This window comes from Aythya fuligula, chromosome 4, assembly GCF_009819795.1.
Source record: "Aythya fuligula isolate bAytFul2 chromosome 4, bAytFul2.pri, whole genome shotgun sequence".
NCBI lineage: Eukaryota > Metazoa > Chordata > Aves > Anseriformes > Anatidae > Aythya > Aythya fuligula.
In genome coordinates, this window is record NC_045562.1 from 49,534,376 (window position 1) to 49,556,813 (window position 22,438).

Here is a 22,438-nt window from a genome sequence, read left to right on the forward strand (position 1 = left end):
GAGAGGAATTATTTGGGGAATGAGCCTCGTCAGAGCAGCCGTAGGCCCAGGTCCTCATTCCTACACACAAAGCGAGGGACAAGCAGGCGAGGGCAGGCACCCTGAGCTGCAGCATAGCCAGGGAAAATCCCACCTTTGAACCAAAGCCCAGAGGTGGAGGAGCAGCACAGCTACTCAGCAGTCAATTTGAAACCATGAGAGATGTGGCAGTGGCAGAAACAACTTCTCAACATAGATTTCACATCTGTGGCTTAATTGCAGTTTCTCAATGTCTCAAAATCCTCTGAGCACATTTGCCTGGGCTGCAGCCCGGATGGCAAAAGAAAAAAAGGCTGAAAACAAGAGGCAGCACTCCTGAGCTCCCCGTGTCTGACAAGGTCTGAACACCACGCGTTGACTACATGATTGCAACTTTAATGTAGGCTCACCAAAAAAATGCAACAGCCTGGGAGTGACAACAGCCCCAAAAGGTGCTGTTCCTTGCGTGTGAGTGCACACAACACGGTCTGCAGGCAATGCCCTGCATTCATCCTACCATTTCTTTGCTGCTCCGCCTCCTCCAGGGAGCTCGTTCTCCCATGTTGGGATCTCATTTCACAGTTTTAGGGTTCTCTGGGCATTGAAACATGCTACTTTAGTTCTTGTTGCTGGCAGGCAGGCGGCAAAGGGCAAGCAACAGGCACTGCCCTTGTTCCAGTCAGACCTTCCTCTGTGCCATGGCAGGGTCAGGCTGCGTTTGGCTGCGCACACGTGTGCTAATTGTAGGAAGCAGTTAACAGGCACAAGGAATTATCTGTATCTTACCCAGTGCCGGCTTTCTATTAATTGTTCCCAAAGACTGAGGCTTTTCAGACTTTCATTTTAATTAGAAGGAGCAGTTGCCAAAAGCAATTTCTCTCAGGCATCTTTCAGCGTGCGTTGAAGTCTTCATTTATCTGATATTATTACAAGGCTGGGTTAAAAAAAAAAAAAAAAAAAAACATTAGAAGAGCCCATCTTTTCAGGCTCTGAGAAGTCTCTCGGACAGCAGCTGGGGGGAAAGCTTGTCTCCTGTCCTTGGCTCAGCCACATCTCCCGAGCAGCTTTGCTCACTAAAGGCACTGTGATGTGCATCAGGGCGAGAAGCAGGGGCTGCCTGTAAGCGTGTTCAAAAGCACAGGTAAAGGGGATGTTTATCTGCAGGACTGCTTAAAGGCACACTTGTGTTTCTTGGGTGATTTAGGGAAGCTTTCTGCAGAGAGGCAATCTGCCTTTTGAGCATAGTCCTTCTACTCCTTCCCTGCCTGGTTTTAGTCTTCTAATGGTTGCATAGTTCATACTGATGGACCAAACCATCCCCAGCCTGGGGAAGGTGCCATCCGACCAAGGGAACGCAGTCTTCTAAGCTCTGGGTGGCCTGGGACTTGCAGGGAAGCAGCACAAACCCAGGAACGTTGCAGCCAACACTTTCACAGAGGTATTTTGTCTGTGACAGGTAACGTACACGTGTTGCAGAGATGGCCACGATGTCCCCTGGAGAATTTCAAAGATGGATAGATGTGAATGAGAAAAATAAAAATGTTTCTCAAGAAATCAGAACCGTGTCATGAGTCGCTGAAGAGGTAAGGAGTTAGATTTCTTACAAAATATTTCAGTTTGAATTTTAGCTCTTGTTGCAAAGCAATCCAGCCCACAAATTACATACTTTGCACGTGGAATTTCTCATATTTCATCTTGTGAAAAGACAGATACATTCTGTGAAAGACAGATACTTTCTCTCCATTGAGCGATGCTCTGTATTTCAACACGTTTGTAGTGACATTTTTAGCATTTATTTCTCCTCTTGGTAAAGTGGATGTAAATAGTGATAAATAAGACTCTTCCCCTCATAACATCAAGTACCAGGCAGTTTCTTTTATTGCTGCCAAGACTGCAAGGTTCGTTGTTAAACTCTGCTCCACCCTATGGTCATTTTCAGTAACAGCGGCACACACCACGATGCGTTATAGCATCCACAGACACTGCTGTCATGTTATGTGTGCAAATGGATGGCCTAAACTCTGATTTTCTAAAATAACCGTGGGAGGCATTTAGAGATGGAAGATCAAGAGTCCACAAAAAAATAGTATGGTGATGGAATGACGTTCTAGGAGGAAAAAATGACTCATCAGTTTGAAACAATTGAGAATATAAAGCTTATTATATTAATAATAATACTGAGGTCACATACTGAGGTATCAATGTGCGGTGGAAAAGATTAATATTGTCCATGATCAATATGATCCTATATGGCATTTCCTGAAGGGACACTGCAGTAGTACAATGAAACTGATAAACGCCATGATCCAAAGCTCTTGCTGGACCTTATCCTGAATGCTGAGCACCACTCCCAGACATCTGGGCTCAAGGAAGATGGATTAAAAGAGAAATGCACTCAGGGCCATTCAAGCAGGGTAATCAAGGAAATGAAGAGCCTCTACCTCCAGAGGAGATGGAAAGGATTGGCTTTTTAGGACTAAAGAAACAAAAACTAGAGGAGAGATGATTGGTCTCCAGGAACACATCAGTAGGGCAAATGCCAAAGGAGGGAACAAGCACTCCTGCAGATAGAGAGCGATACTGGCAGCAGAACAAAGAGCTACGGCCTGGAAGTGAACAAATTTGGGCTGGGAATCAGAAGAAAGCTTCCAACTTTTTTTCCAGCGCTGCAACGAGATAGCACATGGTGCAAAAGAAACTTATTTTTAAAACAGCAATTAATAAGATTAAGGACACGATTAGCTAAAGCAGTTACAGTGATGGTCAGGCTCAGTGTTGCTCCTGCCAGCACCGTGCTGATGGCTCAGGAGGTGCAACTGAGCCTGTCTTCAATCAGAAAATCAACAGAAGGCACAGCTAAAGGCAGAGAGAGTGCTTCTGATTTGAAGACTTCACAAAATTACTAGGCAAACACCTCTTTCAATCGTGGAGAAAAACAGAGAGACTTTCCACCTAACCATTGCAACTGAACAATCTCTCAAAACAGAGCTGCTTTGTCACCTGACATTTTTCTTGAACTAGATAAGAAGTAAAAACAATCAAAAATGGACAAATGCTGAAAGCAGTTCAATCACATTTTCAATGTGATTTTCAGTTCAGGGACAGGGGAGCATGTTAAGTAAAAATTATTTGAAACGATCAGACTATTACCAGGTAAATACACTACCCATTGGAGAGGAACACTAATTTTTTTTTTTAATGACCCAGAACTTTCTAAGCAAACACCAGCTTCTCTGAATAACGGATTGATAGCAATACTTATTGGTCACATGTCAGGGTTTTTCCCATTCTTATCAGGCAGCAACCCTCACCAGATCACTCAGCGAGCTACCTCTCTGTCTGACATCTGTAGATCAGCTGCTCAGATCTGTAACATTTATACACGTATCTGCAAACCTCTTTCGGCTGCCTGCTTTTAAAACCACAATTGAAGTTAAAAAGTGCTTTTTTCGGTGCATAAGGCAACAGTGCCACCTCGTGGGAAGCGCTCTGCTTCCTGAGCAGCGCCAGGGGAGAGGTCAACAGAGCTGGGATGGGATGTTGTGCCAGCCCAGCTGCAGTGGTAAAAAAAAAAACACCAAAGGCTCACACAGAGCAGATGTCAACCTGAGGTCTAGCACCCGATGCCCATTTGCAGTAACACCCACTGAGATGCAGTTTATTTTAAGCTACATGCAGAGCTGCCCAGGTGCTGTTAGCGTAAGACACAAAGACAGCGTAGGCTTGGTGTTTTATTAATTCTCTAACAAAATTAACCAATTCACAACCCAGTTTTGAGCTACTGCTTTAATACATGACATTTATTCAGGCTAATTGAAATGGAAACATTATTCACATTGCAGTTAGTCACCCCAGAAGATGACTGGGTGAGAACAACATATGGTACTGACTGGTTACAGATTAATCAACTGAAAACGGTGAAATTCAGAATTTCATATGCATTTCATTGATTTCATGGCTGAAGAACCTGAAGACAGTACTTCATTTAAACCACAAGCTCTTTAGGTCAAGCAATGCACCATACGCTGATTGGAAATGAAAACACTAATTGTATTTATGCGTAACAGACTGGCACAGCTCATCGGTGCCTGGTTTTGGTTAGGTAGGTTCCTGCCCAAATTACAGCTGCACGTAGGCATGATCAAGTTTACCTTTTATTAACTGAGTCAGCCATAGGAGATACAAACTGCATGAAAGGTCATAGGCCAAAATGTTTTCTGTGAATACAGGATGACGCTTCCAAATAATAAACGTTTGTCTTCTCATGCTGGTATGTGTGCATGTATCACACAGGCAGGTTTTCACTGAAGGTCCTGAAAACAGCTTACAAAGGTGTTATATCCACTTTATGTGACAGACTATATTCCTCTACTCAAAAAGGCTGAACGCCAGTGACCACAAAGAGAAGACAATAGCTTAAAATGATCCCTCTGTATAAACTGTTTCTGTTAAAACAATTCATTCAAATGCAGACCAAAGCATATTAAGAAAAAACAGATTCACAGGAAGCAATACTAGCAGTGCTAAATGGTATCTTTACGCTGACACTTTGTTTTAAAACAGTTAACATTTCCTTGAGAACTATGTTTCTGCAAGGCAGAAAGGCTGTATTCTCAAAGCCAGAAGAAAATGTGAATACACTACCTACTTCATTTATGTCATACTTTGCTCTCCTAGAAGTTGTATTACAGGGTGAGCTCTAAGTTTGGGCTCTGCCTCTTGAGTGAAAGGTACAGCTTCTACGTAGCCAACACACCTGTAGATCAGTGAGAGCCTGCCAGCTTTGCTTACACGTGCTGTTTTAAGCTATCAAAAAACTGCTTCTAATTTTTCAACCATAAAATGAAATGTATGTTTTTAGTAAAATTGATTAGTGTGCTGTATGACTGAAAGAAATGCAGTACAGTTCTGAAACTTAAAGCAATCTGAACGCTTGCTCATATAGCTGCAAGCCATAACAAAATGATTTTCACTTCTTTAATACAATGCTAGACTACTTAGTGCTACAATAAGAAAATCATTGTGCAGTTAGTGCCAGTCAAAACTGGCTGGTGAAGGTTACATAAAGCTGAAGGACAACATTTATTTCTGATGGAACTGTTACTGGATGACAAACTTCTGCATTGCATACATGCAGTATAAAAATGAAGTTAACAGGCTCAAGTCCTGGATGATGTACAGGCACATGTTTTTCTAGGGAGCATTTGGATAATTGTTGCCTTCACATTTACTTTCTTGGAGCTGTGGGGTATGTTTGTTTTAACTTACCACTCATGTCTGGAGCCTCCCACAACGCTGAACCAGCAGCACAACTCACAGCCACCTAGATTAAGAGGGAGTGCTCCATCAGCTCCCAACTTTGTTTCTCCTATGTTAGCAGAATCCATCTAAGATAAGATAATTTCTGAGTTTGAACCTTTATCGTGCAGTAGCAAATTTAGCTGAGCCATTTGTCCTCAGTATCTGCCAGCTAGGCATGAGTTTGCACTTCATGTCATTCAGCTGCAAATACTGAAGAAGGAAGACTGAAGATATTTTGAGGACATTGTATTTTCCCAGAAGTGTTTAATAAAACACCCACATCTTCAGACTACCTGGGAATCAGGCTTTGAATTAAGCCAGACATCGTCAGCCTTCACAAAGCTGATGTGTGGTAGGAATTCTCCAGCAACCTCAAAATCCCTTACAAACATGCATGGTGTCCTACAAGAAAATCTTGGCCCACAGGTGGTGCTTTTTTACACCTTGTACAGTCTCACTTTCATCAGTCCATCTCCAAAAAGTTCAAATAAGCTCAAAATCTAACCTTCTTTCTCCTGATTATGACTTTGATCATAGGTCATACTATTCTAAAACTATCTTGTAAGATAAGCCTTACTGATTTTTTATTGGCCACCTGTAGGCATCCATCCTTATACTGTTTCTACTTTGCTGCTTTTACAACTGTGGCATTACCCATTCATTTAGAGAAAATAATTAGAAAATAATAATGATCTTAAGATTTTAAAAATTCTTATTAAAATATCGTCATTAATTTCATATTCATTCTCCATTCATTCATAGGGTCTTGCAAGCAATTACAAGAGTCCTTTGTCAAAAGAAAAGTCCTTTGCAACAGTCTCTTACAAGCTGTTTTGCATTTGATGGTTAATTACATATAATCTTTATTGGTATGCATTCTCTGCAGTTCTCATGTGGACAGAAAGAAGCACAGGAGCTCTTAATGTCTAACGTGACACCAGCAGCAATCTCCTGTCTGAGCAATGGATTTAATTGGCTATAAATCAGCTGCACAGGCAATAAGTACAAAACTATATTCCTATGAAAAGATGACTTGCTGCGAAGTACAGCAGAGTAGAGTAAGAATTGTTTAACTAATTGCTACCATGCTGCAGACTTCTCACTTAGCTGAGAATTGTTTGCTCTGCTCTGAAACATTATGCAAAAAATTCCTAAAGCTTTGTCACTACAAAAACAAATCGTTAGTCATTTCACCGGTTTTCTATTTTACCAAGTACTAGGAATCTCTATTTTATAGCATTTTTAAGTGTTTGGGAACACCAGATCCTAGTGTCATCATAGGTGTGTGCAAGTCTGGAACTACCCTGCCTCTCATGCTTGTCAAGAAAAAACATACTTCCTTGGTGTGGTCTTAAGTTTTCTGAGTTGGTATGGAAACTTATTTCAACTCAAGAACAACACAGACATGCCTTGGTAATTACATGCACAAGACAAAAAATATACTTTCCAGTTTAAAAAGGCCTACATCTCTTCAGCCCTTCCTAATTAAAAGATTTTGTGGATTTCTCCATTTTGTTGCTCAAAACCATACTTGGGATATCTAATTATCTGCTGTTGCCACACAAGTTGCAGGTGCTCAGTTTTTCCACAACTGATGTTTTGAGTCATGAGATCAGTGCAGAAATATGCAGGTTTACTGCAAGCCCAGATCCATGTCTGAGACTAACAAGTTGGCTCTTAGAATACGAAACATCTCACTTGGCATTTTCTCTTGCGACTTTCTCAGATAACAAGAAAGTACATATATACATACACCTTTCAGTTTTCATTTATTCAGAGAATCTTCTTCATTTATTGAGAGAAGCTTTCATTTATTCAGAGAAGCTCTGTGAAAGACCTTCTGTGCTCGGGACTGCATTTTGCTTTTACTGATTCCTAACAGGCCTAATTCCAATGAAAACACATCTGTAGAACAAGAGACACAGCTGATCCATGGTGCATGGGGGCCAGTGCTAAAGCCTGTCTGAAGTTTGTCCCTGTGCCAAAGAGCCTCGTGCCAAAGTCTTAAACCACACAAGAAGTAGAGAAAAAGAGCATGGACATGTAGATCTGTACAAGGGATCGTTCCAGGGATCATACAATTTGTTCCTGTAACATAATTTTAAGGACTAAACAACTTTAGAACTAATAAGAATATTTTTGTTCATGCTATTATAGGAATACTAATGAACTGTCATGTTCCACCGCATAGGCTACTGCAACAGGAGGCAGAAAGGATTTCTTCTTGATTCTGATATATCAAAAATTGTAGATGAGTTCCGGGTAAGTTCCACATTCCTTTGAAACATCAAGTACTGACTGGAATGAGACAGTGGATTTGATGAATTGTGTATCAGATCCATTGTGACAAATCTTATGTTTCTATGTAAAAACACAAGACAACCCCAAATGGCCCCCTTTATGGCTTGTAGTTAAGGCTGGTCCTATAGACAAGTTTCAGAGAAAGACTAACAGTTCTCTGGAAGACAAAAATGCTGGTATTAAAATAAACTTTTACAAGTGGAACAACCAGTATTTAAAATGGAAGAATGAAAGCTTTTCAGGTCTTCAATTTGTACATTTAAGATGTGATAAATGCGCACAGTAAGTGATAACTGGGCAAGTTTTTTGACTATGTTTATAGGAACTACTAATTTATCAGGCTAGTATGAAGTCCATCAAAAGCAATACTGAGTAGATTACCTCAAGAAAATATTTCAGGCCTACATGGAGTCATTGGCACACTTTTGGAATACTTTAAGGTCCAAATTAGAAATGAATATTAAAAAAATGTAAGTAGCAATGAATTTAACAAGGACTATTACTGCTTTGCTAAAACCACACATCCATGCTTTCAAAAGTAAAAGTCAATAAAGTCCTGGGGACTGATAGAGTATTGGTAATTTATCACTATTTTGTGTGAGTTTTGCATTGTAGCTGGAAAATTCAGATTACTGAAAACTACTTAGAGATATTTCAAAGGATGCTGAGACTTGCACATCACAAGCTTATTGCTGCTTTCTAAAACTGTAAACAAGCACCAGATAATTAAATTGTTTTCAAGTTAACAGCTAACCTCAACATTCTGTAACATTCACCATTTAGGTTACATTGAACATCGTGTCAAACCATACCATTTGGTATCTAGGGAAGCCATTCGAGGTGCAATAATTCTATCCCCATCTGTAAAATTACAGCATGGGTACCTCAGTGCTCTGTAAACTTTGATAAGTAGTACAATCCTCTATTGCATGCAACTTGTTTTGTTTAAATCAGAAGTGTTGAATTAATTTCTAAAGTCCTAAATAAGCCTTCTATAATAACAAAAACACACAAAAAACACACAACATGTAACACTCCTTTTGGAGGGACAATTGCTGTTCACATTGTTACATTTGAGGTATTCCTTGAACAGGAGAAGGCACCAGCAAAGTTGATGGATCCAGATGTACAGAACCACAGAAACTTATCCAGTTATCTTAGTGTCCTGTTGGAGAAAAACGCACATTTCAGTACAACTGTTTCTCCTAAGTCTCTAAACTCCCTTGGCTTCAGCGTGCACACATTCATACTGTTTGAGATCCCCCCACTTCACCCTCACCACTTCTAGCTGTCTCTTTGGATTTTAAAAGGCATGAAGCCAGCAGGCATGCAGCTAACTGTATCTCTCGTGAGGAAGAGAAGTCTTATTACTATAGACCTGGTCATGGTAAAGGCAGCCAGCAGAGACAGAGCATGTGACAATGGTCTGAGTAGAATGAAAAGCACCTTCCCATGCAGAAATTTCAGCCCTCTCCCACACACAGAGAAAAGGGCTAACCATTTTAAAAACAAGACTTGGACAAGCATTATAGAGTCAAAGACCTTCAGCATATTATTTCTTGTCTTTGCTCAGTCTTTCAAGGGCTTAATTTGAAAATCATGAGTCATTAAATACTAATATGCCCACGTACTTGGGCTTCCACTCCTCAGTGGTGAAGGACTGCGGCTTCGAGATAACTGCAAGACAAAAGGAAAAGGGAATTCAGATGTGCCATAATACTGTACACCAGAAAGGCATCTGGGAACCCATCAACATTCACAAGATTTGCACACTTTACTACATCAGTGCAACTCCACTGGTACAACATAAAATTCAGCAAGTTCCTAGTTTCTCTGAGTTTAAAATATCTGATGCTGTTTACACCAACAGCATTCAGCTGGGGCTTACATGAGATAGAAGAGGACTCACACTACGGCTCCGGCTTCTGCTTCTACTTCTGCTCCTGCGAGACCACTACAAGAGATGAGATTGGCAAACCTCTTTTGAGAGAGGGTATTTATTAAAGGCAGACTCTGCAAGTAGATACGTAATGCTGGAGACAAGGCATGAGGACAGAGTAAACACAGAATTTTCTTCTTAAAAATAGGCTCTGCCAACAATTATACAACTTTTACTGCATGATGAATACACAATAAGGTAAATGGAACTATTCACCCTAAATACTGGACGAGGTTTTAAACCTAACCAATACATAATATATACCACTCCAGCCACATAGGGGGAAAAAAATAATCAAGAATTCATCTTTTTAAATTTGAAAAGAGTTAAAATCTAATGAATACCCTTAACACGTTTCCTAAGGAAAAGTACATACCAAAGCTCCTCTTTTGGTGACTGCCTCTCCCTTCACAATTACAACATCATTTTCCATCAGAGCAGGCCATACGTGATAGGCCACCAAAGCAGCTGTGAAATCAGAGTCCAAACTACGATGGTACCTGTAGAAACAGAGTGTAAGACATGTCTGCATGTAAGTGCCTAAAGATAAATATGAGTCTTCGAGTTACCAAGGCAGAATATTAGTACAGCTCATAATCTTTGGCAGTATTTACATATCACAAAAATAAGTTTTCTTTAAGTGAACTTCCAGAAGTAATGCATTTGTAAGAGCAACTTAACAGAACATATTTTCTATTTATACAGTCACCTCAATAAAACCTTCTCCCACTTCAGCTGGCTGATAGGCTATGATATTCTTGCATATCCCCCACAAAAGTCAAGGTCTTAGGACCACTGACTAAATTTCCTGAGCAGCATTTTGGCAGTCAGTCATCCTGTCTTCCTGAAACTTCTTGTCAAAACAAGATCCATATAAAGGACATTACAGAAATACCCAAGATACTAAGATGTAACTTTATGGCCAAGATTATGTGATGCGAGAGGCAATTTTATTAGCAAAATCTTCAGATACTGATAACAAAATATTGACTTTTCCAAAAATGATTTGGAAAGGCTGTAGTAATGCAGCAGATATATTACCCCCTTTACCTCCCAAGTCTACAAAATTGGCTGAATAACACATATATGGTTTGGTGAATTCAAATTCAAAACAATTACCAGATATCTGAAATAGAAAGTAGCAATGCATATATACATTAGTAATGTATATAGAATAGTAATTCGTAAGAACAATGTCATAAACAGGCATGAAACTCTGCTGGAGGAAGGTGTAAGGTAAAATGAGGGTTGGCCAGCCCTTCTATTGAATGGCATCACACCTGACTAACACAGCTATTTCAATTTCCACAAGTTTTGCTCCATGTAAGTGTAGGACACATATTATATACATGTAGATATATCTATGCCACATATATATCCATACAGACAGTTAGATACATGTATGTGTGTGTCCACACACACCTCCCACAGCACCATGTATACACCCATTTTTTTGAAGGCCATACACATCAAGTAGGTGGCAAAAGTATCCTAAGACAATACTCTAGCATTACTACCTTCTTAATTCAGAAAGTTGTTTTGAGTATCAAATAGCTAACTGCCCAATATTTGGGCAGGACCATTAACTAGTTAACAACTTTGTTGAAGGGCTACTTTTACCTTCCCTACTTCTCTCATTGGTTTCTCAAGCTCTTTCCTATATGGGATCCATTCTATTTTAAATTATTATTAGAAACCTCCTCATTTCTGTGGCATCTCTTGCTTTCAAGAGCAGTGTTTTTTGGAGCTATCAATCCCATTAGTTTTGTTGAAGGCCTGGGAGTACCTACAGTTCTGTCAGCTAACAAAGCAGCCAGTCCTAACCCCATGGTAAAAAAGAAAAACTATGTTATTGTTTCTTTAAACACGAATCATGTTTCTAAAAGGCATTCTCCTTTTTGCTCAACTTTAAAACAGAAGAGACAGGCGTGTATTAAGATCCGTACGTCATGCAGCAGCCACAGCACATGTTGATGATCAAGCACTTACAGCCAGACCTCAGTAGAAATGACTTTTACCAAATGGGCCAAAAAGACAGAGCAAAGATGCAAGCATTTTTATAAACAGAGAAGGCAGACAGAGACTAAGCAGGAAAGGAAATATGATAATTTTCCTCTTAAACGATAAATGAAATAAACTCAAAGAGACAAGTTTATCCAGAAAATTGTTCTGCTATTCATTAAACAAGCTATTAACACTGGTCTACATCCTGGCATTTATATACCATTATAAACCTTAAAGACATACCAAATAGAAAAGAGACCAGGAATATTTGCCCCAAATTAATGTTCATCAATCTTAAACCTTCACATTAATTAGGAAAGAAGTAGACTATACAACCTGGTGGATTTTTTTCCGTCTTTGTCTTTTAAAGAAAATAAAGAATTCTTACTTGGTCTCACTGAAGAGTTCGCCATCTATACCAAAGGCAATATCAAGAGGAGGGGTGAGAGTCTGCATTGAAAAAGCCACACGGCAGAGCTCTCGAATCAAACTGCTGATCACAATGAAATCGACTTCTGGTGGGAATGAAATCTTTGGGTTCACGTTCATGGAGCGAATTACTTCCTGAAGATAAACACAATTGAAATAATCTGAACTCACTAACACTTTTGTTCATGAGGAAGTGTGGAAACCCCTCCTAAATGTGCCTCTCAGCTTTGCCACACTTAAAAATCAGTATAAAAGACCCCCAGAAATGTTATCCTAGGCTATTCGAGAAAGCATTAGCATCAGAAAGAATGTGCTGTTGTTTTAGAAGTAGTGTGAGCTACATCATTGACATCAATCTTAAGAAGGAGATACAGTTTTTCAGCACAATGTAAAATTTAAGAAACACTAAAATTTACCTTATATTTATTTGATTAATACAGTTATACTGTATCTTGTCAACAAAATTATTCTGACAGAAACAGACATTATAGTCAGAGGCAAATAAAACAAGTGATAATTGGGCTGTACTGCAATATTATTTTGGAAAATAAATTGCTACAAGACAAAATCCATGTAATACATTTCTCTTCCTACTCCAGACTATGGCTCATTTCTAGTTAGCTACTCTGAAGTTAGCTCCTGAGATAGAATAACACATCCCTTCCCCACTTACATTGACACTGGCTTGAACATCGTACAGATCCTCGTGGCGAACAATATAATCCAGGACAGTGTCTTCAAGTGACTCAAGCCCTGTGTGACCTAAAGACAGAGTCTTTCTTACACGCATTTTGAATTGCCTGTAGGCCATCTTCGCTGCTTGGAAAGACTCCTGGAAATGTACAAAACATCTAGTTTAATCCAGGAGATTGTGAGGTTAGATATTTAGCAACAAACTGAAACAATGAACTTAGACCAATATCATAGTTTTAAGGAGGAAGATAAAACACTGCTGTAGAAGTGAAGGTTAAAAAATAGTCCTCCATTTAGGAGGACTTCTGTTTAAACCAAGTGTGAGTTATTTTTCTGAAGATAGGGTTAAGAAGCTTCCCACCTAACCTATTTCTAGTACCTCTCATCTGTTGGGAAGAAACATTGGTTCAGAGGGTATAAAGTGACTGGCAAATGCAGAAAAATAATGCACTAAGTTAGACATGCTTGGGATCATATACATTAAGAGAGTCACTGCTTCTGATACACTGATTTTATAGACAAGAAAATTTGCAAACAAATTTATTCAGGCTGAGATCATAGTAAGCTTGAGGTATGTAGGTAATTTCAAGGGATCCAGCAAAACAGAAAAACACATAGCTGCAGGCAAGAGAAAAACATGATATGGAAATATTTCCAAAAGTATTTATTTAAATGCAGCAGCACTTTTCAGTGCAGGAATCATCTACTTTTGAAAGCCATTCAGAGTCTTCCTATGTCTTAATCCAATCTAGTCACAGTATTTTATGCAACACTTCTGTGAAACAAGAAACAATTTCGTCCTTACCACAACTGCAGTGTATATTATCCTCTGCGCCATCTCTTTGTCAGTGATGTATGTCCTCAGAAGGGTCTCTGCATCCAGGCGTTCATTAGCATAGATGTCACCGAAGCGAGCCACCAGGCAGGCGTGACGGGAAGCGTTTGTCCGCCTGGCTCGGCCAGGTGAGCAGCTCCTCAGGGGGAGCGGGCTGGGCGACCTGCTGCGTCTTGGGGAAGGAGAGCGGCTCCGCACAAGTCTAGGAGAGGCGTGTAAAGAGAGAGGTGGGTAAGACAAGATAGTTAGAGAAGTAAAGCTGCAGATTATTAGCTTAGCATGGAGGAACTTGTGTCAGTACATCTTATAGGATACATCTGGAATGACAAAATTCAACTGACTCCAAAACTATACGCAGCCATGCACTGTGTTCTACAGAAACACACTTTTAACTATTAAAACTTGAGAGATTTGTTTGTCTTCCAGTACACTGAAGAGCTGTAAAGTCCAAGAAATGAGAATATAATAATAATTTCTGCCCCGTAAGGGTACAGTATGCACAGAGGACTTATAAACAAAAACTAACCACCTGTTCCTGTACAGTTGCTCTCAGTCTATTTTGTAAAGCTGCTTTCTTTGCTGTAAGCTCAACATTACTGTTCAAAATTAAAATATTGGGCACTAGGATAAATCAGTTGAAGCGTTTACAATCCTTTACAACAAAGTACAGAAGTTTAACTTCATGCTTCAATTTAAAATGAGGAGAGAATTCATCCTGCCTAACTTGAACTATTTCTCCAATCCAGTTACTTCTCTGAATAAGGCCCTACCTGCTCTGGAGAACAGACTTTTGGGCATCCAGGATAGAAATCTCATCCCGCAGCATCTGAATCTGCTGCTCATAATCATTCCAATGATCTAACTTCCTCAGAGAGTCCTCCTCTCGGGCACGGGAATTCTTCAGACTTAACCACAAGGAATAAAGTTAGTCACAAGATGTCCTTCTGCCAATGCAAACCAGCTATCAATTAATCCTTAACAAATAAGAAGAGAAAAACAGGAGAAGTATTGACCAAGCCAGACTCCTTATGCTGAAATACTGTGAAATTAAGTGTTAAAAAACTCCAAAGCATACTCATAACTACACTTTAAAGGGTAAAGGTGCACTGTAGCAAGAGGACGGATACACCAAATTGTGTTACAGGAAAGATCACTAACTTCTGGTGTCCATGCACTAGCTCATACGATCAGGCCTAAGAAAGACTCGTTTGTTTCTCATATTTAACATCATTGAGACTCAGAAATGTAGGACAGAAAACTGAGCTGACTTGGTTTTACCTCAGGTCCTCAGGTTCTTTTCCTTGATGGAATATCTGGTCAGAGGGTGTCAGTAACGGTGTTCTTCACCAATATCAGAAGCTAATGATTCCTCTCTTGCTTCTCCCCATATAAAAAATGTTTCTCAAACATCTGCAGACAACCAGCTAAGCAAGTTTATTTTCTATCATTTACTTAATGTTAGGAACAGGTTCCACAGGAAGGCCACAAAGATGATCAGAGGGCTGGAGCACCTCTCCTACAAAGAAAGGCTGAGAGAGCTGGGGCTGTTCAGCCTGAAGAAAAGAAGATTTCAGGGAGAGCTCATTGCCACTTTTCAGTACTTAAAATGGAACTTATAAAAAGATGGAGAGCAACATTTTACTCAACCAGATAATGACAGAATAACAAGAAATGGTTTTAAACTAAAAGAGTTTAGATTAGATTTAAGAGTTTAAACTAGAAGATTTAGATCAGAGGTTAGGAGGAAATTCTTCACTCAGAGGGTGGTGAGGCCCTGGCACAGGTTGCCCAGAGGAGCTGTGGATGTCCCATCCCTGGCAGGGTTCAAGGTCAGGCTGGACGAGGCCCTGGGCTACCTGATCTAGTGGGTGCCCATGGCAGGGGGTTGGAACCAGAGGATCTTTAAGGCCCCTTCCACCCCGAGCCATTCTGTGATTCCACGATTCCATGCAGTCTGCATTAAGACCCATTCATGGAAATTGTGAGGGGTTTTGTTCTCTGCTAATTGCTTTAATCTGGAAGACAGTAGTCAGGTTACATCTAAGAATCAAGGAGTTATATGAGCTGCTTTTCAACCAACAAATCAAAAGAGGCTATTTTATGGAAATGCAAGTTTATGCCCCGTGTTTACATTCAAAAAACTAAAGTCTGAGGCAATGGCTTTCCTGGCAGAGTTTCCACAGATGAAATCTGACAATTAGTATTATTCCAGAAGCAATGATGGATATCCAGAAATGAACTAGTGACATTCAACTTCATATATAAATTGAGACTATAATGACCTGAAGGATTTTTCTTTCTTCATCTTTCCTGGGATTAGCTCATCCCCTTAATTGCCCTAAAATGAAGGAAATTCATGGGCAGTTATACCTTCCTACAGGGAAAGATCCAAGCCAGGTCTCCTTCATTCTGAAGTGCATTAACATTATTTAACTACAAGGCTTCAAGCATTTTTTATAAACAAGTATTTCTTTTCTTGAAGTGTCAATTATCACAAGAATTCACATGCTGTTGGAAGAATTTCTACTAACTTCATGTTGTTTTCTGATACTATAACCAAAAATAAAAAAATCTAGGCTACATTTCATGAGCGTGAAGAATTATTACTGCTTCCAGAACTTCCTATAGATCAAGCCACAAAAGAAAATTAAAGATTACTGTATTGAAGTGAAAAGGTAGGTCCCCCAGGTGCACTATTACTGATCCAGAATAACTCCCCAGATGTGACCAAAACACTTAGAAACTCAAAAAACATTTTTAAAACAGAGACAGCAACAGTACTAATATCCATGTCTATTTCTGTGCAGAGAGGCATAAGGATTTGGAAAGCACAGTCTGAAAGAAAAAGCCTTTTAAAGAACCTTATCTTAAGATGGACAAAAGACATTTCATTCTCTCTAACACATATGCTGCTTCCAAGAGCATCATAGACAGAAACCTTTGTTTGCAACTTGCTGCATTCAGAATCTGGATCTCTCCTATTAACTTCATCTACAAGACTCAAATACTTGATAGCTTCTCATTTCAAAGTAATCTTTCCTCTAGCCTAAAGAGAAAAGGGTACAAGTTCAGCAAGAATAAGGGTTCTTCTCACATTTGTTAATTTATGATAATTCTTCCTATAATGCAAAGGAAAAAAAAAAAAAAAAAAACATGTCCAGAAGCTAGACCTGTTTTTCCTCTGTAGCTTAGGACGGTGTAAAATAAACAGAATTCACTCAGGTAGATGACAGACTGCCTCTGCATGCTGACGTCTGCCACAAATACTCTAAAATTAGATTTTTCTTATGCTGCTCTTAGCTGAATAATTTCAATCTTCTGCTGCCGTATGAGTAGTGGCTGATTTGGTCTTTGTCTTCAAAAGCCAGCTGGGTTTGTGCCAGGCTGCAAGAAACATTAATAACCTTCATGGTAAGGGCAGAGATTCCACCAGAGAATTTAATGTGACAAATCGACTGTATCAGCAGACCAAGTCTGTATCAATGTAACATACGAAAACCACCACAGTGGGCTTTGTGCAGGCTGTCAGCACACAAGCAGTGTGTAAGGGTCATATCTGACTAAGCAATAACAGAATTATTTTGCTACAACTGTTTATTTTTCATTAAGGCTCAATTCCAGTTGCTCCATCTATTTCAACAATTTATAGCACTCAGAATGACTTCACTGTCCATAAATGGGGTACTGAGAGCCTTCTTTCATAGTCAAGAATCAAAACGTCTGCATTCATACACGATGAGGCATAACAGATACTAACACGAAAGCAGGAGATATCTGCAAGATTAGGATACAGGATGAAGTGTTCTTTCTATTGAATCTCTTTCCTCAAATCTAGCTTGTGCAGCTTGCAGTCTTGAGAACCTGATATTCTTGAAATCATTTAATAAATACCTTATTTTATATCACTTTTTGTATCACAAAGGCCTGTGAGTGTTCGTTGTTCTCGTGCTAGCAGAATGCATGAGAACATGTCTGTCACATGGAGCCACCTCTGAAATGACCTTGGAGGTGGCACTAACTGGACCAATTTGTTTCTGAAGCAGATAAATCACTCTGAGACTACAGTGCTCCACCAAGTGTTTCATGCAACCGGATGACAACTGTTCAGTCCTAGTGACTTACATGAAAAATCTCTTTCTTCCTCCATCTGAGTTTTGATCTTATTAAATATTTACATGTAATTACATACCATAACTAATTATGGCACGGTCCTTCAATAATGGTTGCGCTATACCTACTCAATTGAGTTTTATCAATGTTTGCTCAGCATACAACAGTCTGTCAACTATAATCCAGCTGGGACAATCAGTCCTTTTGTCTGGACCACTGTTCTGTTTCCCAACTCTTCTGCCAGAAGCAAAACCTACCAAGTCAATTGATGAAAGCAAGTCTGATTATATCATCTGTACCCTACTTTGCGCAAACACAGACAACCCAGAGCCTAGACATATTTTGAAGCACCAATTTTAAGCCTGAAAGAAAACACTGTACAAGTCTCTATCAGTATTTAGATGTCAAGAGAACAATATTGAAAAGAAAAAAAGAATTGCAGTTAATTTCCCTACTCTTGTTGCACATGGTCGAGCTCTAGGCGCGTTGAAGTGAGTTCTTCCTGAAGCTCTTGCAGCTGAAAAGTCTGACTGGTGGCCAGTTGCCTCAGCTGCCTTTCTTTCTCAACTGAATCCTGAAATGAAACACAAAATGGCACTGCTTGACCATTCTACCTTACAAAACACTTCAACAATGTAGTGTAGCATTATTAGCACACACCTTTCTAAACATTTCTATAAAGATCATTTCCAAGGTAATTGAAACCAGAAGCAATTGCATACCTTCTAGAGACATAAGCAATAACTCCAAGGCGCACAAAACACTTAATTGTATTAGGAAAAATATTCACTTTGCTTACACCTCATAATAGAGGCCACAGAAGGTCTGCATGTGCATATTTACTATCTGTGTACACACCATCTGCACATAGTGTTCTTGGACATGTGATAACAGTTTTTCTTAATGAAGTGTTCTGACCGACTATACCATCAACTCAAGTGAAGTTTTTGGGCATTCCTGTACACAGGATAACAGCAAACGTTACTAGAACAGATCAGGCAACCCCTGTAATTCAAGAAGCACATTGCTGTACCTGCAGCTATGCCTTTAACACCCTACAGATTTGACTCATACTACCAGATTCAAATAGGCAGCTGTGCAGCAGGCTTTTCTTTGTATTTTGAATGTCATGTCCAATGACAAACCCGTAACAGGTACATAGTCATTTAATAACACCATAATTTTACATTTTGCTTTTTGTCAGAACCCTACTTCTGCAGCACACTAAAATCTGAGGGATCTACTACGGGATATTACTTTTCATTTGTCCTTATGTTACTTGTGAAAGACTTTTAATAGAAGAAGTCTAAAAATGAGAAGTTTGAGAGCACAGTAACATCACTGCCAGATCCCAAGATCTTCAACATTTTCCCCTTGTCTACATCAGCCTACACTCTTACTTTATTTCAAAGCACACAAGCATGGAGCAACAGCAGATCTGTCTTCTCCTCCAAAGTGCTAGTAATATGACCCTTTTGGTAAATACTAAGTACATACCAACTCCAGATATCAAGTCAGGCATGTAGTGGTATCATGATGGATATGAGCACTTTCTTTTTCCCTTCTAGAGATTATTATAATGCTTGGATACTCAGAAAATATTTTTCTATAATAATAATAATAATAATAATAGGAGCTCACAGATGAAAGCATGGGGTTTTATACACACCTTCAGCTTACATCTGGATTTTCACATACTGATAAATTTTTACCAACAGATATATAGTGTAAATGCTACTATAACATCTTTGCAAATGTAAACGTAGCCAAATTCTTTGCCTAGAAAAGGAAAGCTGTACAAAAACATTACTTCTCTTACCACGAAGATTCATCCATATTGCCATTCATTATTATGAAACAGCACGAGCTCTGGAGGGCCAGAAGTAACCATAATGACCTCTTTGATTTCCCATTCAAAGGAGATGTAAGATGAGACAGAACAACAACATAGCTGTCACCATGAGCAACCAATAACATATTTCATTAAGCAAAATCAGGGAGGGATGCTATTGTTAAGAGAAAGTGATGAGTGCTCTCCTGCAGGCATAAGTTTACACCATTCTATTCCCTTAAAATAAATTTCCTGCGTACCTGAATGAAAGAAAGGCCACTTTCAAAGAGCCCTCCTGAAGTAGCACAGGAAAAACAAGTTCCTAGCCATGGCAGAAGACGAGTTTTTATTGTTTCTACACCTGCATAGTGCCCACCTAAGAAAATACAAGCATTAAGAAACTGTGAGAACACCTACAGAGGAAGACAGAACTGAAAAAGATGATACGTGAAATGTGTTAGTACAGAAAAGGCACTGATTTACCTTCTCGAGACGTTTCATTGAGGATTGTGAAGAGCTGCCCTTGAATCACAGAGTTCATTTCTATTATTTCACAGCATCGGTTCAGATTCTGATCACAGGTATTAATCTGTAAATTAATGCATATTAATATATCTGCCTGGGGTATCCTGCATAGAATGATTCCAGTTATGATCACAGTATTAAAGGGTTGTTTTGGGGGTTTTTGTTTGTTGCTTTTTGGTTTTGTTTTCTATAATTACATCTTCTCATCCTTTTCTTACTGCATCATCTAGAAAACCCATCTTCAAAAGTGTCATGTTGTTAATAGGCACACAGAGAAGACATCATAACTCCAAATACCCCATTAATTCACCACTGGGGAAAATGTATTCCTTTTCCCAGTAATAAAGAAGATGCAACCACTAATAAATCTAAAAGAAAGATCATAAAGATGGGTTAAAGTCTTTCAACACAGAATTTAGCATAATAAGATAGGAGATTATTAGATGAATAAAACATCAGTCCAAACCATGACTTTGTGCATTAGCTTAAAGAACACAGATAAGGCCGTTATCTTGCTTTATCAACAGCCACGAGGTCTCCATGCAATTTTGCTTGATTTTTAAGAGTTATCAAGTGAAATAAAAAATAATCGAGAATGGGCAAACCCCAGCATTAAGCCAAGGAAACAAAAGAACAGTAAAGTTGCACCACTTTCAGCAAATACAATTCTAAAAGAAAATGATGGAGTCCAGGATGCTACTGCACCTGCCAGGAAAAAAACAAAACACACACACACACACTTTGTACCCACCACCTTGACCTTTATCCATAGCCTGGGTATCACCTTCACCTGGGATTGCTCACCACGTGGTTAGGCTTTAATGGTTCCATATGTTTTTTTTAGGAGCTTTGAAAACAGGCACAGTTCTCACCCATGCCCCAGTCACCCCGCACTGTGATGGCTGCGGCATGCTTTCCTCTGTCCTCCAGGAGCAGTCTCTCCCTGCTAACATCCACCAGAACACTACCGCAAATTGCATTTTTCCAGCTCATTACACTAACATGACACCCACGGTGCTCCCATCTGCCAGCTCCTCTCACCACAGCAGACTCAAGCTGCTCCTCTTTGCTTCCCATGACCTCAGGGACTACCCTCACCTACCTTCCTTTTCCATGGGGAGCTCAGCTCCTGCTACGATCAGCCACCCCATCCTTTTGCAAGACTAATGCAAGTGCTTCTGCCCTCCCTCCTCCAGCGCCCTGCACTCTGCAGTCTTTACCAGCTACCTTCAGACTCCTTCTCAGTCCTGTCCTTTGCCATGCACCCTGCAGAAAGGCTGCCAGGCACTGTAACACCTACATGTGAGGAGCTGACTTGAGAAGGCTGCACCTCTGCTCAGTGCCCTCACTGCAGCAGGGCCAGTGCTCTGAGGGGATATAGGGATATAGGAGTGAGGATCCTGTCCTGACTGTTTTTGCTGAGAGAATTTAGGATTTTCAAATCTCAGTTCCCTTTCTCACCTCATCTTCCCCTAAATTTAAACTCTTTTCTCTTGTTTCCATTGTGCCACCTCCTCGGTCTCCTGTTCTGTCCATCCCCTGTTCTCTTACCCTGTAACCCTGTTCACCCTGTCACGCCTGCCTGCAGCTGCCTTCCTCCCTGTCCCTGAAATCACAGAGTCAGGGAATTGTGAAGGTTGGAAATTACCTCCAAGATCACCTGGTCCCACCAAAACTACCACCAATGCCACCCACTGAACCACGTCCCTCAGCACCACGTCCAGCCTTTCCTTGAACACCCCCAGGGGCGGTGACACCACCATCTCCCTGGGCAACCCGCCCCAGTGCCTGACAGCTCTTTCTGAGCAGAAACGTCTCCTCATTTCCAACCTGAGCCTCCCCTGGCGCAACTTGAGGCCATTCCCTCTCCCAGTCCATCCCCGCACGGGCACCGGGGAACCGGGGAGAGACGGCCGGGCGGGGAGAGGGGACGGCGGCTGCCCCCACCTCGTAGTCCCGGTACCAGTTCTCCAGCTTCTCCTGCAGCAGCCGGCAGCTCTCGGCGCTCACCAGCCTCCTCAAGCTGTCGGCCATGGCTGGCCGGCAGCTCGCCCGAGGGCTGGGGCCGGGCTCGGGCCGGGCTGCTCGGTTTGCCCCGTCCCGTCCTGTCCCCCCCCGGGAGCCCCCGGCGGGCGGCACGGGGGGCGCTGGTTGTGCCGGCCCGGCCCCGGGCTCGCCGCAGCGGGCGGGGTCGCGGCCCCGCCGGCTTTATAGCCGCGATTGTAACGTGGGGCTCGGCCCGGCTGCCACGGCGACGAGGGCAGGGCGCGCCTCCGTTGTGGTAACGGGGCGGCAGCCCGGGGACACGGCACGGCACAGCCCGGGGCACGGCACAGCGCTGCCCTGCGGCTGAGGACGAGGACGAGGAGGAGGAGGAGGAGGAGGCGGTGGCGCAGGTGGCTGCGTTTCGTGGCGTTTCCCCAGGCTGCGCTCTAAAATGGCATTTCCCAAC

At 40.9% G+C, this 22,438-nt stretch overlaps 1 protein-coding gene across 3 annotated transcripts; it reads right to left on the reverse strand.

Annotated features, from left to right (window-relative positions):
- Positions 1–3,769: 3,769 nt before the first annotated feature.
- SPATA18 (spermatogenesis associated 18) lies at positions 3,770–22,035 on the reverse strand. Of its 3 annotated transcripts, XM_032187430.1 has the most exons (12): positions 21,934–22,020; positions 19,945–20,050; positions 19,722–19,837; positions 18,086–18,204; positions 14,291–14,425; positions 13,491–13,722; positions 12,666–12,824; positions 11,952–12,127; positions 9,936–10,059; positions 9,509–9,574; positions 9,252–9,297; positions 3,770–8,785 (listed from the first exon to the last, which is right to left on the reverse strand). In XM_032187430.1, the coding sequence occupies exons 1-12, from the start codon at positions 22,018–22,020 to the stop codon at positions 8,778–8,780; spliced, it is 1,374 nt and encodes a 457-aa protein (XP_032043321.1). In that variant the 3' UTR covers positions 3,770–8,777. The 3 variants fall into 3 exon arrangements, with proteins under 3 accessions (XP_032043321.1, XP_032043322.1, XP_032043323.1); XM_032187431.1 differs by lacking the exon at positions 14,291–14,425; XM_032187432.1 differs by lacking the exon at positions 3,770–8,785 and having other exon boundaries at positions 9,235–9,297; positions 21,934–22,035.
- Between the last annotated feature and the right edge of the window lie 403 nt (positions 22,036–22,438).